General features: G+C 44.6%; 1 protein-coding gene across 2 annotated transcripts in view; it reads left to right on the forward strand.

The window, feature by feature from the left end:
• The window catches only part of UBR1 (ubiquitin protein ligase E3 component n-recognin 1), a 178,909-nt gene that overhangs the window by 24,793 nt on the left and 139,379 nt on the right, over nt 1–14,737 (forward strand). For both annotated transcript variants that reach the window (XM_077261471.1, XM_077261479.1), the window contains exons 3-4: nt 7,360–7,438; nt 7,544–7,645. In XM_077261471.1, the coding sequence (XP_077117586.1) occupies nt 7,360–7,438; nt 7,544–7,645 (181 nt within the window). The remainder of the gene's footprint in view (nt 1–7,359; nt 7,439–7,543; nt 7,646–14,737) is intronic.

The following is a 14,737-nucleotide window of genomic DNA, read 5'->3' on the forward strand; positions in this document are numbered from 1 at the left end:
GGAGAAATAAAGATTTTTGTGTACTCACCGTAAAATCATTTTTTCCAAGCCAATCATTGGGGGACACAGCTCCCACCATATTATTAGCTTGTGCTTGTTTTATAATTTGACATTCTATACTCTCATATATATAATGTGACATGCTATATGCTCATATGATGTTATTGATCTCCTACTGCTTTTTCACTTAACTGGTTAGCTGAGAGCCAGCAGGAGGGTGTATACTGCAGGGGAGGAGCTAACTTTCTTTGTATCACTTAGTGTCAGCCTCCTAGTGGCAACAGCATACACGGTCTGTGTCCCCCAATGATTGGCTCGGAGAAAAGGATTTACGGTGAGTACACAAAAATCCCTATTTTAGGTTTGTTTTTTTGTTTTTGTGTTATGGATTGGGATAAAGCAACTATAAAAGCATTACTTGCCTGTTGAATCCCTCACCATTCCACTGCTGTCGGTTTATTGATCCCCCTCCTTTGTTCTGCGCTTGTCTGCATTGGCCAGCCAACTCGCCTGACCTTAACCCCATACAGAATCTATGGGGTATTGCCAAGCGGAGGAGAGACACCAGACCCAACAATGCAGACGAGCTGAAGGCTGCTATTAAATCAACCTGGGCTTCAATAACGCCTCAGCAGTGCCACAAGCTAATCACTTCCATGCCACGCTGCACTGATGCAGTAATTGATGCAAAAGGAGCCCTGACCAAGTATTGAGTGCATTTACTGAACATACATTTCAGTAGGCCAACATTTTTTATTTTAAAATCATTTTTCAAGCTGGTGTTTTAAAGTATTCTAATTTATTGAGATTATGGCTTACAGCCAATGAAAACCCAAAAGTCATTATCATCAACATTAACCCCTTCCCGACCTGTGACACAGCGTATGCGTCATGAAAGTCGGTGCCTTCCCGACCTGTGACGCATATGCTGTGTCACAGAATGATCGCGTCCCTGCAGATCGGGTGAAGGGGTTAACTCCGATTTCACCCGATCTGCAGAGACAGGGGGAGTGGTGCTTCAGCCCAGGGGGGGTGGCTTCACCCCCCCGTGGCTACGATCGCTCTGATTGGCTGTTGAAAGTGAAACTGCCAATCAGAGCGATTTGTAATATTTCACCCAAAAAAACGGTGAAATATTACAATCCAGCCATGGCCGATGCTACAATATCATCGGCCATGGCTGGAAAACCTAATCTGCCCCCACCCCACCCCACCGATCGCCCCCCCAGTGCTCCGGTGCGCGGTCCGCCCCCCTAATAAGTTCTGTCCGCTCCTCCGTCCTCCTGTACGCTCCCCCCGTGCTCCGGTGCCCCCTCCCTGTGCTCCGGTCCCCCCCCCCTGTGCTCCGGTCCCCCCCCCCGTGATCCGATCACCCCCCCTTCATACTTACCGGGCCTCCCGATGTCCGTCCGGCTTCTCCATGGGCGCCGCCATCTTCCAATATGGTGGGCGCCTGCGCACTGCGCCCGCAGAGTCTGCCGGCTGGCAGATTCATTTCAGAAGTATTTTGATCACTGCGATATAGCCTATCGCAGTGATCAAAATGAAAAAAAAGTAAATGACCCCCCTTTATCACCCCCATAGGGACAATAAATAAAATATATTTTTTTTTTTTCTGCTAGGGTTAGGGTTAGAACTAGGGTTAGAATTAGGGTTAGAATTAGGGGTAGGGTTAGGGTTAGGGGTAGGGTTAGGGCATGTGCACACAGTGCGGATTTGGCTGCGAATCCGCAGCGGATTGCCGCGGATCCGCAGCGGATCGGCCGCAGATCCGCAGCGGATCGGCCGCGGATCCGCAGCGGATCGGCCGCGGATCCGCAGCGGATCGGCCGCGGATCCGCAGCGGATCGGCCGCGGATCCGCAGCGGATTGGCCGCTGAGAATTCGTAGCAGTTTTCCATCAGGTTTACAGTACCATGTACACCTATGGAAAACCAAATCTGCTGTGCCCATGGTGCGGAAAATACCGTGCGGAAAAGCTGTGTATTTTCCGCAGCATGTCAATTTTGTGTGGATTCCGCAGCGTTTTACACCTGTTCCTCAATAGGAATCCGCAGGTGAAATCCGCACAAAAAAACACTGGAAATCCGCTGTAAATCCGTAGGTAAAACGCAGTGCCTTTTACCTGCGGATTTTTCAAAAATGGTGCGGAAAAATCTCACACGAATCCGCAAAGTGGGCACATAGCCTTAGGGTTAGGGTTGGAATTAGTTAGGGTACCGTCTCACAGTGGCACTTTGATCGCTACGACGGTACGATCTGTGACGTTCCAGGGATATCCATACGATATCGCTGTGTCTGACACGCAGCAGCGATCAGGGACCCTGCTGAGAATCGTACGTCGTAGCAGATCGTTTGGAACTTTCTTTCGTCGCTGGATCTCCCGCTGTCATCGCTGGATCGTTGTGTGTGACAGCTATCCAGCGATGCGTTCACTTGTAACCAGGGTAAACATCGGGTTACTAAGCGCAGGGCCGCGCTTAGTAACTCGATGTTTACCGTGGTTACCAGCGTAAAAGTGAAAAAAAAAAAAAAACGTACATACTCACATTTCGGTGTCCTTCAGGTCCCTTGCCGTCTGCTTCCCGCTCTGACTGTCTGCCGGCCGGAAAGTGAGAGCACAGCACAGCAGTGACGTCACCGCTGCGCTCTGCTCTCACTGTACGGCGGCACTCAGTCAGAGTGGGAAGCAGACGGCAAGGGACCTGAAGGACACCAAAATGTGAGTATGTACGTTTTTTTTTTTTACTTTTACGCTGGTAACCACGGTAAACATCGGGTTACTAAGCGCGGCCCTGCGCTTAGTAACCCGATGTTTACCCTGGTTACCCGGGACCTTGGCATCGTTGGTCGCTGGAGAGCGGTCTGTGTGACAGCTCCCCAGCGACCACACAACGACTTTCCAACGATCACGGCCAGGTCGTATCGCTGGTCGTGATCGTTGGTAAATCGTTATGTGAGACGGTACCCTTAGGGTTGGAATTAGGGCTAGGGTTGGAAATAGGGTTAAGATTAGGCTTGTGGTTAGGGTTAAGGATAGGGTTAGGGTTGTGTTGGGGTTACAGTTGTGGGTAGGGTTGGGATTAGGGTTAGGATTAGGGTTGGATTTAGGGTTACGGGTGTGTTGGGGTTAGGGTTGTGGTTAGGGGTGTGTTGGGGTTAGGGTTGTGATTAGGGTTATGGCTACAGTTGGGATTAGGATTAGGGGTGTGTTGGGGTTAGTGTTGAAGTTAGAATTGAGGGGTTTCCACTGTTTAGGCACATCAGGGGTCTCCAAACGCAACATGGCGCCACCAATGATTCCAGCCAATCTCGCGTTCAAAAAGTCAAATGGTGCGCCCTCCCTTCCAAGCCCCGACGTGCGCCCAAACAGTGGTTTACCCCCACATATGGGATACCAGCGTACTCAGGACAAACTGGGCAACAACTATTGGGGTCCAATTTCTCCTGTTACCCTTGCAAAAATTAAAAAATACTTGCTAAAACATAATTTTGAGGAAAGAACAATTATTTTTTATTTTCACGGCTCTACGTTATAAACTTATGTGAAACACTTGGGGGTTGAAAGTGCTCACCACACATCTAGATAAGATCCTTTTGGGGTCTAGTTTCCAAAATGGGGTCACTTGTGGGGTGTTTCTACTGTTTAGGCACATCAGGGGCTCTGCAAATGCAACGTGACGCCCGCAGACCATTCCATCAAAGTCTGCATTTCAAATGTCACTACTTCCCTTCCAAGCCCTGACGTGCGCCCAAACAGTGGTTTACCCCCACATATGGGGTACCAGCGTACTCACAACAAACTGGGCAACAAATATTGGGGTCCAATTTCTCCTGTTACCCTTGTGAAAATAAAAAATTGCTTGCTAAAACATCTTTTTTGAGGAAAGAAAAATGATTTTTTATTTTCACGGCTCTGCGTTGTAAACTTCTGTGAAGCACTTGGGGGTTGAACGTGCTCACCACACATCTAGATAAGTTCCTTGGGGGGTCTAGTTTCCAAAATGGGGTCACTTGTGGGGGGTTTCTACTGTTTAGGCACATCAGGGGCTCTGCAAACATAACATGATTCCCGCAGACCATTCCATCAAAGTCTGCATTCCAAACCGTCACTACTTCCCTTCCGAGCCCCGCCATGTGCCCAAACAGTGGTTTACCCCCACATATGGGGTATCAGCGTACTCAGGAGAAACTGGACAACAACTTTTGGGGTCAAATTTTTCCTGTTACCCTTGGGAAAATTAAAAAATTCTGGGCTAAAAAAATATTTTTGAGGAAAGAAAACACATTTTTTATTTTCACGTCTCTGCGTTATAAACTTCTGTGAAGCACTTGGGGGTTCAAAGTGCTCACCACACATCTAGATAAGTTCCCTTGGGGGTCTAGTTTCCAAAGTGGGGTCAATTGTGGGGAGTTCCTACTGTTTAGGCACATCAGGGGCTCTGCAAACGCAACGTGACGCCCGCAGAGCATTCCATTAAAGTCTGCATTTCAAAACGTCACTACTTCCCTTTCGCTCCCCGATGTGTGCCAAAACAGTGGTTTACCCCCACATATGGGGTATCAGCGTACTCAGGAGAAACTGCACAACAACTTTTGGGGTCCAATTTCTCCTGTTACCCTTGGGAAAATAAAAAATTGTGGGTTAAAAAATCACTTTTGAGGAAAGAAAAATAATTTTATATTTTCATGGCTCTGCGTTATAAACTTCTGTGAAGCACTTGAGGGTTCAAAGTGCTCACCACACATCTAGATTAGTTCCTTGGGAGGTCTAGTTTCCAAAATGGGGTCACTTGTGTGGGAGCTCCAATGTTTAGGCACACAGGGGCTCTCCAAACGCGACATGGTGTCCGCTAATGATTGGAGCTAATTTTCCATTCAAAAAGCCAAATGGCGTGCCTTCCCTTCCGAGCCCTGCCGTGCGCCCAAACAGTGGTTTACCCCCACATATGGGGTATCATCGTACTCAGGACAAACTGGACAACAACATTTGGGGTCCAATTTCTCCTATTATCCTTGGGAAAATAAAAAACTCCGGGCTAAAAATCATTTTTGAGGAAAGAAAAATATTTTTTTATTTTCATGGCTCTGCGTTATAAACTTCTGTGAAGCACCTGGGGGTTTTAAGTGCTCACTATACATCTAGATTAGTTCCTTGGGGGGTCTAGTTTCCAAAATGGGGTCACTTGTAGGGGAGCTCTAATGTTTAGGCACACAGGGGCTCTCCGAACGCAACATGGTGTCCACTAACGATTGGAGCTAATTTTCCATTGAAAAAGTCAAATGGCGCGCCTTCCCTTCCAAGCCTTGCCGTGCACCCAAACAGTGGTTTACCCCCACATATGAGGTATCGGCGTACTCAAGAGAAATTGCCCAACAAATTTTAGGATCCATTTTATCCTGTTGCCCATGTGAAAATGAAAAAATTGAGGCTAAAAAAATTTTTTGGTGAAAAAAAAGTACTTTTTCATTTTTTACGGATCAATTTGTGAAGCACCTGAGAGTTTAAAGTGCTCACTATGCATCTAGATAAGTTCCTTGGGGGGTCTAGTTTCCAAAATGGCGTCACATGTGGGGGAGCTTCAATGTTTAGGCACACAGGGTCTCTCCAAACGCGACATGGTGTCCGCTAACGATGGAGATAATTTTTCATTCAAAAAGTCAAATGGCGCGCCTTCCCTTCCGAGCCTTGCCGTGCACCCAAACAGTGGTTTACCCCCACATGTGAGGTATCAGTGTACACAAGAGAAATTGCCCAATACATTTTAGGATCCATTTTATCCTGCTGCCCATGTGGAAATGAACAAATTGAGGCTAAAAGAAATTTTTTGTGAAAAAAAAAAAGTACTTTTTCATTTTTACGGATCAATTTGTGAAGCACCTGGGGGATTAAAGTGCTCACTATGCATCTAGATAAGTTCCTTGGGGCGTCTAGTTTCCAAAATGGGGTCACTTGTGGGGGAGCTCCAATGTTTAGGCACACGGGGGCTCTCCAAACGCGACATGGTGTCCGCTAAAGATTGGAGCCAATTTTTCATTCAAAAAGTCAAATGGCGCTCCTTCGCTTCCGAGCCCTGCCGTGCCCACAAACAGTGGTTTACCCCCACATATGAGGTATCAACGTACTCAGGACAAATTGGACAACAACTTTTGTGGTCCAGTTTCTCCTTTTACCCTTGGGAAAATAAAAAAATTGTTGCTAAAAGATCATTTTTGTGACTAAAAAGTTAAATGTTCACTTTTTCCTTCCATGTTGCTTCTGCTGTTGTGAAACACCTGAAGGGTTAATAAACTTCTTGAATGTGGTTTTGAGCACCTTGAGGGGTGCAGTTTTTAGAATGGTGTCACTTTTGGGTATTTTCAGCCATATAGAACCCTCAAACTGACTTCAAATGTGAGGTGGTCCCTAAAAAAAATGGTTTTGTAATTTTTGTTGTAAAAATGAGAAATCACTGGTCAAATTTTAACCCTTATAACTTCCTAGCAAAAAAAAAATTTGTTTCCAAAATTGTGCTGATGTAAAGTAGACATGTGGGAAATGTTATTTATTAACTATTTTGTGTCACATAACTCTCTGGTTTAACAGAATAAAAATTCAAAATGTGAAAATTGCGAAATTTTCAAAATTTTTGCCAAATTTCCGTTTTTTTCACAAATAAACTCAGAAATTATCGACCTAAATTTACCACTAACATGAAGCCCAATATGTCACGAAAAAAGAATCTCAGAACCGCAAGGATCCGTTGAAGCGTTCCTGAGTTATTACCTCATAAAGGGACACTGGTCAGAATTGCAAAAAATGGCAAGGTCATTAAGGCCAAAATAGGCTGGGTCATGAAGGGGTTAACAGAAATAAACACTTGAAATAGATCACTGTTTGTAATGACTCTAAATATGAGTTTTACTTTTTGTATTGAAGAACTGGAATAAATTAACTTTTTGATGATATTCTATTTTTGTGAGATGCACCTGTACACACATCGTGACAAACTAATCTGGGTAGGATTTGTTTTACCACTCCAAGGTCACCCATGTTTATGGCTACTTCCAAGGTATGTTTTTCGTGCCTGCAACACCAAACCCATTCATTTATCTTCTGGTCATAGGACAATAAATTATTACTCATACAATGGTATAGCTCCAAAGTGATCATGGAGTAGTGGCTGTAGAGTTGAGTTTGACATGGTTATTGGCTTGTTAAATTTAGGTTCAGAAGCCCAAGGGGGCATTACCTCTTGCTTATGATTTTTAATGTTTTGCAGGGGGGGGAAAAAAGCCACACTTCTAGAAAGTCAGAAAGTTGTTTTTTAACGGAATATAAAAAGTGAAAAAATAAAAAAATTATTATTATTATTTTAGAGACTGTGCTATTGATCCAACCTGTGTTCTTTGCATGGACTGCTTTCAGAATAGCATTCACAGAAATCACCGTTACAAGGTATGTCACTGCAATGTGCATTACTCATATATGGAAATTATTCTATACAATTCTGTTAATAAACTGAATTCGGCAGTCATTAAGTAATAATGTATCACGTTACAGATGCACTCCTCAATGGGAGGGGGTTTCTGCGATTGTGGAGACACAGAAGCTTGGAAGTCTGGGCCATACTGCAAAATTCATGAGCCGAGTGCATCGGATCAGGTATGATGATCTTATTTCATGCTTATATTATACTAGATGGTGGCCCGATTCTAACGCATCGGGTATTCTAGAATATGTCCACGTAGTATATTGCCCAGCCACGTAGTATATTGCCCAGCCACATATGTCACAGGTTAAAAAAATAAAAAATAAACATATACTCACCTTCCGAAGGCGCGTTGTAGTTCTGTCGCCTGTGTGGGGTGCAGGCGGCAGCTTCCGGTCCCAGGGTGTGATGACGTCGCGGTCACGTGACCGTGACGTCATGGCAGGTCCTTCTCGCGCAGGACCTGTGATGACGTCGCGGTCACATGACCACGTCGCGGTCACATGACCACGTCGCGGTCACATGACCACGTCGCGGTCACATGACCACGTCGCGGTCACATGACCACGTCGCGGTCACATGACCACGTCGCGGTCACGTCCCTCGCAGACCATCCTTCGCATCGGAACCTGCCGCTTGCATGGACTTGTCACCGGAGCGTCGCGAGGACCTGGAAAGGCGGCGGAAGGTGAGTATATAATGATTTTTTATTTTTTTAATTATTTTTAACAGATGTTTTTACTATTGACGCTGTATAGGCAGCGTCAATAGTAAAAACTTGGTCACACAGGGTTAATAGCGGCAGTAACTGAGTGAATTACCCGTGGCATAACGCGGTCCGTTACCGCTGGCATTAACCTTGTGTGAGCGGTGACTGCAGGGAGTATGGAGTGGGCTCCGGGCACTGACTGCAGGGGAGTAGGGAGGGACTAATCTGACTGTGGCCGTCGCTGATTAGTCTCGGCAGCCATGACAGGCAGCTGGCGAGACCAATCATCGACTTGGATTCCATGACAGACAGAGGCCGCGACCAATGAATATCCGTGACAGAAAGACAGAAGTGACCCTTAGACAATTATATAGTAGATATGTATGTATGTGTCTGTATAAATAATATATTACTATCCACTTGGCAGATGCCGACTGTGTTATACAGCCGCCCTCTGCCTTTAATGGCAGCTACAGGAGTTAGCTCAGACTGCTTTTAATATCTTAATATCAGTGAACGTTTACCACTTGTAAACATTAAAGAAATTTTTAAAAAATATATATTTGGTATTGCCACATTAAAAAAAAAAAAAAAAAAAAAAAAGTTGGGTCTGTCCATTATAAAATAATTATGTAACCAATGCAGTAAATGTCAAAGAAAAAAAAAGTGATTCCGAAGTTTAACTTTTTTTAATTGTCGTCCCAACTGCCTACCCAAAACAATGTGATAAATGATGACCAAAATGTCATATATGCTCCAAAATTGTAAAAGTAAAAATAAAGCTACAGGTCCCAGGAAGTGAATAGAAATGGAGAAACACAAGGGTTATTCTGCTCTGCCATGGAGGGAAAACAAAAATGAAGGATGCCAATCCAATTTTAGGTAGTTTTATTCATCAATGCGTTTCGAACTATATAACTTCTCCAGGACAAACTATGATAATTATAGTCTGTATAGGCAGAAATAAATGGACAAGGCATAAAAAAAAAAAAAAAATGACCGTGGTGTGATATGTCACCCGAGGTCAGGAATTGCATGTCATGGGTTTGTTAGAAAAAACATTATATAAAAATCTTAGTGACAAGACGTGAATAATATTTTTAAATAAACAGATGTAGTGCTAAGAGAGAAAAATATGTTGTGGGACTGCCCAAAAAGAGGGATTTTTGGTACTCGCCGTAAAATCTTTCTTGGAGCCTTCATTGGGGGACACAGGTTTCCATGGGTGTATGCTGCTGTCGCTAGGAGGCTGACACTAGGCAAAAAAAAAAGGAAAATGGCTCCTCCTCAGCAGTATACACCCACCGACAGAAGGAGTACCTCAGTTGATGTTAAAGCAGTAGGAGAAGCAACCAAAACTCAACATATGTACCATCCCAACAAACAAAGGCGTGTAGGCCCAAAAGCGGTGCAAACAATTGCGGAGGGTGCTGTGTCCGCCAGTGAAGGCTCCAAGAAAGATTTTACGTTGAGTACCAAAAATCTTTCTTTATCACTTCATTGGGGGAGTCAGGTAACCATGGGATGTTCAAATGTAGTCCCAAGGGTGGGAACAGAAAGAATGCAAAGAAAGCAGACTTAGGTCGGCCGGTGCATAACCACCGCCTGCAGCACATTCCTACCCACGCCTGCATCAGACGAGGTATAGGTATGAACCCTGTAAAACCTTTCAAAATTGTGCAAGGACAACCAGGTCGCAGCCTTGCAAATCTGTAAGGCTGAAGCTTGGTGACTTAACAGTCCAGGAAGCCCCCACGGCCCTGGCGGAGTGAGCCCTCACCGGAGGAGGAGGTTTGTCCTGAACGCAGTATGCCTCCAATATTGCCGAATAAATCCAATGGGCAATAGTGGACTTAGAAACAGAGAGCCCCTTACGACGACCTTCAGAGGTAACAAATAGGGAATTGGATTGACGAAACGAAGCAGTCCTTGAAAGGTAGGCTCAAATAGCTCTGACCAGATCCAGCTTGTGGAAGGACTTCTCCAGGGGATGGACCAGAGAGGGACATAGAGAAGGAAGGACGATATATTCATTGATGTGAAATGAAGAGACCACCTTAGGAAGGAAGGAGCAGGTCTGAGAACTACCTTGTCCTGATGCAGAATCAGGAACGGAGAACAGGATGATGCTGCTAACTCAAAAACCCTCGTGATGGACGTAATCCTGACAGCGTGCACTGCGACCTGTAATCATTCAGAAGTCTGCAGTCGCATACAATGACACATCACAAACTTGGACAACCCCTTTTAATGCTCCTAATATAAATAAAAAGATGAGAATTAGTATCACAGACATTGTACATCCAGGTACCTTTTCATGGATCACATTGGCTTTCATTGGAGTCGTTCTTTCTTTTCTTCTTCATCTTGTCCAGACACCATGATGCATTTTCACATTCACAGCTTCTCTGCAGACTTCAATCTTCTCTGATTTTCTGCAGCACATCCCCACACAATGCCCTTAAAGATAGGAGAGTCATTATGATGCTCCCACTGTGCCCCTTCATTACACTCCTCGACCCTTTTGCATACTGTCCCCTCTTGGCTGTGCTCTTACTGTTCCCCACCCCACCCATGCTACACCCCCACTGTCTCCTCACACTATTCCACCTCACTGTTCATATGGTCTCTTCACACATCCCCACTCCCTGACTCGCCATACTGTCTGCACACATCCCATCACTCTCAATACCCATACTGTGTCTGCATAAATTTTTCCCCACTCTACTCATACGGTGTCTGCATCCATACCCACATTCACTCCCCATACTGCATTTGCACCCATCCTCATCATTCTGTGTCCGTACCCATCCCTCACTCATATATTCCCCCATCTTGCCTCTCATACTGTCTTCACCCATTCCGTTTCCACATGCATGCTCCACATATTGTCTGACCCTGTCGCCTCCTTGCTCCCCAAACTGTCCTCAAATGTTCCTTCTGGTATACTAAATCAACCCCACACGCTAAATCTCGCCACCCGGCGGTCAGAGCTTCAATTTTACTCCCATCTTTCAGACGTGAGAACAATTCATTACTGGGAGCCGGCTGTCAGCTTGACAGCCGGTGCGTTAATGGCCGACTCCCTGTCAGGGGGTGTGCGTGGCAAATTGCAGTCGCGGGGGAGACCATTCGGACCGCGGCATTAAGTCCTGACGGTGCCGACAGACTGACTGCACCTGGGGCAGATCCTCCCCCTCACCTCTAGATACGACTCTGCCTCAGTGCACCACTGAAGGGAATGTCTCCTTTGAGCTATCCCCTTCTGTTAGGACAGTCCCTAAATATTAGGTAGGTTACAATGTTGAAATCTTAAGCAATCAACTATACTCTTTAAAATCCTACAACACATATAAAATTTAAAAGTGCCACCACAGGGAAGAGGAAGTATTAAAAATTTTCATTAAAGGGGTTGTCCTGGACCTGACACCCTCACCGGTCAGCTGGTCCCGATGTTGGCGGCGAACAGAACTACTTCGCTATGAACTTGCACATCTCCATCCACGGAATAGTGGCTGTTGCCTGGTACTGCAAATCCGCCCCCTATTGATTTGAACAGTCGACGGAGTTGTGCTGTGCAGTTCCGACCGACATCGGCCATCAATGTTTAACCCCTTTCTGCCATTGGACGTGCGCTCACGGGGGGAGAGTGGCCGATTGCGGCCGGGTGTCAGCTGACTATCGCAGCTGACTATCGCAGCTGACATCCGGCACTATGTGCCAGGAGCGGTCACGGACCGCTCCTGGCACATTAACCCCCCCGGAACGCTGCAATCAAAGATGATCACAGCGTTACGGCGGCACAGGGAAGCATCGTTCAGGGAGGGGGCTCCCTGTGTGCTAACCTGGGACCCCCGGACCAACGCGATGTGATCGCGTTGCTCCGAGGGTCTCCTACCTCCTCCTCCCTGCAGACCCGGATGCAAAATGGCCGCAGGGGGCCTTCCGGGTCCTGCATGGAGGTGGCTTTCAAGCGCCTGCTCAGAGCAGGGCGCTGGGAAGCCTCCCTTCAGTGCACTGCAAAGTGTCAGATCAGCGATCTGATCATATATTTAGTGATGTCCCCCCCCTGGGGAAATGTAAAAAAGTAAAAAAAAATATATATATATATATATATATATATATATATATATATATATATATATATATATATATATATATATATATATATATATATATATATATATATATATATATATATATATATATTGTTCCAATAAATACATTTCTTTATCTAAATAAAAAAAACAATAAAAGTACACATAATTAGTATCGCCCTGTCCATAACGACCCGGCCTATAAAACTGTCCCACTAGTTAACCCCTTCAGTGAACACCGTAAAAAAGAGGCAAAAAACAATGCTTTATCATACCGCCAAACAAAAAGTGGAATAACACGCGATCAAAAAGACTGATATAAATAACCATGGTACCGCTGAAAACGTCATCTTGTCATGCAAAAAGCGAGCCGCCATACAGCGTCATCAACGAAAAAATAAAAAAGTTATAGTCCTCAGAATAAAGCGATGCAAAAATAAATTTTTTTTATATAAAAGTTTTTATCGTGTAAAAGCGCCAAAACATAAAGAAATGATATAAATGAGGTATCGCCGTAATCGTTCTGACCCGAAGAATAAAACTGCTTTATCAATTTTACCAGACGTGGAACGGTATAAGCGCCCCCCCCCCCCCCCCAAAGAAATTCATGAATAGCTGGTTTTTGTTCATTTTACCTCACAAAAATCAGAATAAAAAGCGATCCAAAAACGGTAACGTGCCCGAAAATTGTACCAATAATAACTCCAACTCGCCCCGCAAAAAAAGACCTCACATGACTCTGTGGACCAAAATATGGAAAAATTATAGCTCTCAAAATGTGGAGCGTCTTTTAGTGTTTGACGGCTGCCAGTCATAAAAATCCGCTAAAAACCCCGCTATAAAAGTAAATCAAACCCCCCATCATCACCCCCTTAGTTAAAGAAAAATAATAAAATTTTAAAAAATATATTTATTTCCATTTTCCCATTAGGGTAAGGGTTGGGGTTAGGGTTGGGGCTAAAATTAGGGTTTGGATTACATTTACGGTTGGGATTAGGGTTAGGGGTGTGTTTGGATTAGGGTTTCAGTTAGAATTGGGGGGTTTCCACTGTTTAGGCACATCAGGGGCTCTCCAAATGCGACATGGCGTCCGATCTCAATTCCAGCCAATTCTGCGTTGAAAAAGTAAAACCGTGCTCCTTCCCTTCCGAGCTCTCCCGTGCGCCCAAACAGGGGTTTACCCCAACATATGGGGTATGAGCGTACTCAGAACAAATTGTACAACAACCTTTTGGGGTCCAATTTCTCCTGTTACTCTTGGTAAAATAAAACAAATTGGAGCTAAAGTAAATTTTTTGTGAAAAAGTTAAATGTTCATTTTTATTTAAACATTCCAAAAATTCCTGTGAAACACCTGAAGGGTTAATAAACTTCTTGAATGTGGTTTTTTCAGCAGCGTGGGGAGTGCAGTTTTAAGAATGGTGTCACACTTGGGTGTTTTTTTATCATATAGACCCCTCAAAGTGACTTCAAATGTGATGTGGTCACTAAAAAAAAAAAAAAAAAAAGGTGTTGCAAAAATGAGAAATTGCTGGTCAACTTTTAACCCTTATAACTCCCTAACAAAAAAAATGTTGGTTCCAAAATTGTACTGATGTAAAGTAGACATGTGGGAAATGTTACTTATTAAGCATTTTGTGTGACATAACTCTGATTTAAGGGCATAAAAATTCAAAGTTGGAAAATTGTGACATTTTCAAAAATTTCGCCAAATTTCCAATTTTTTTCACAACTAAGGCTACGTTCACATTTGCGGTCAGCGCCGCAGCGTCGGGCGCCGCAGCGGCGCCGCATGCGTCATGCGCCCCTATACTTAACATGGGGGCGCATGGACATGCGTTGTGCTGCGTTTTGCGCCGCATGGCCGCAAGCGTTGGACGCAAGAAACGCTTCAAGTTGCATTTTTTTTGCGTCCAACTTGCGGGCAAAAACGACGCATGCGGCGCAAAACGCAGCGTTTTAGCGTGCGTTTTGCCGCGTTTTTGTTTGCGTTGTGCGCTGCGGCGCCGACGCTGCGGCGCACAACGCAAATGTGAACGTAGCCTAAACGCAGGTAATATCAAATAAATTTTACCACTATCATGAAGTACAATATGTCACGAGAAAACAATGTCAAAATCACTGGGATCCGTTGAAACATTCCAGAGTTATAACCTCATAAAGGGACAGTGGTCAGAATTGTAAAAATTGGCCCGGTCATTAACGTGCAAACCTCCCTTGGGGGTAAAGGGGCTAAAGTTCTGGACAACTCCTTTAAAGTCAAAGGACTATCTAATGCGTGAAAATGCTGGGTCCTCCAGGGCAAGATGTACATAAATGTATTTAAATACGGGCAATTTACTACTCATTTACATTTTCAGCTGTTCTTAAGATATTAAACTTTTTTTTATTTTTTCTTTTGGAGACTACAACTGCTAGACAGCAGGGCATGTTCAATGCTTGCCAATTATTCACTATTG

This window comes from Ranitomeya variabilis, chromosome 1 (assembly GCF_051348905.1).
Source record: "Ranitomeya variabilis isolate aRanVar5 chromosome 1, aRanVar5.hap1, whole genome shotgun sequence".
Lineage (NCBI taxonomy): Eukaryota > Metazoa > Chordata > Amphibia > Anura > Dendrobatidae > Ranitomeya > Ranitomeya variabilis.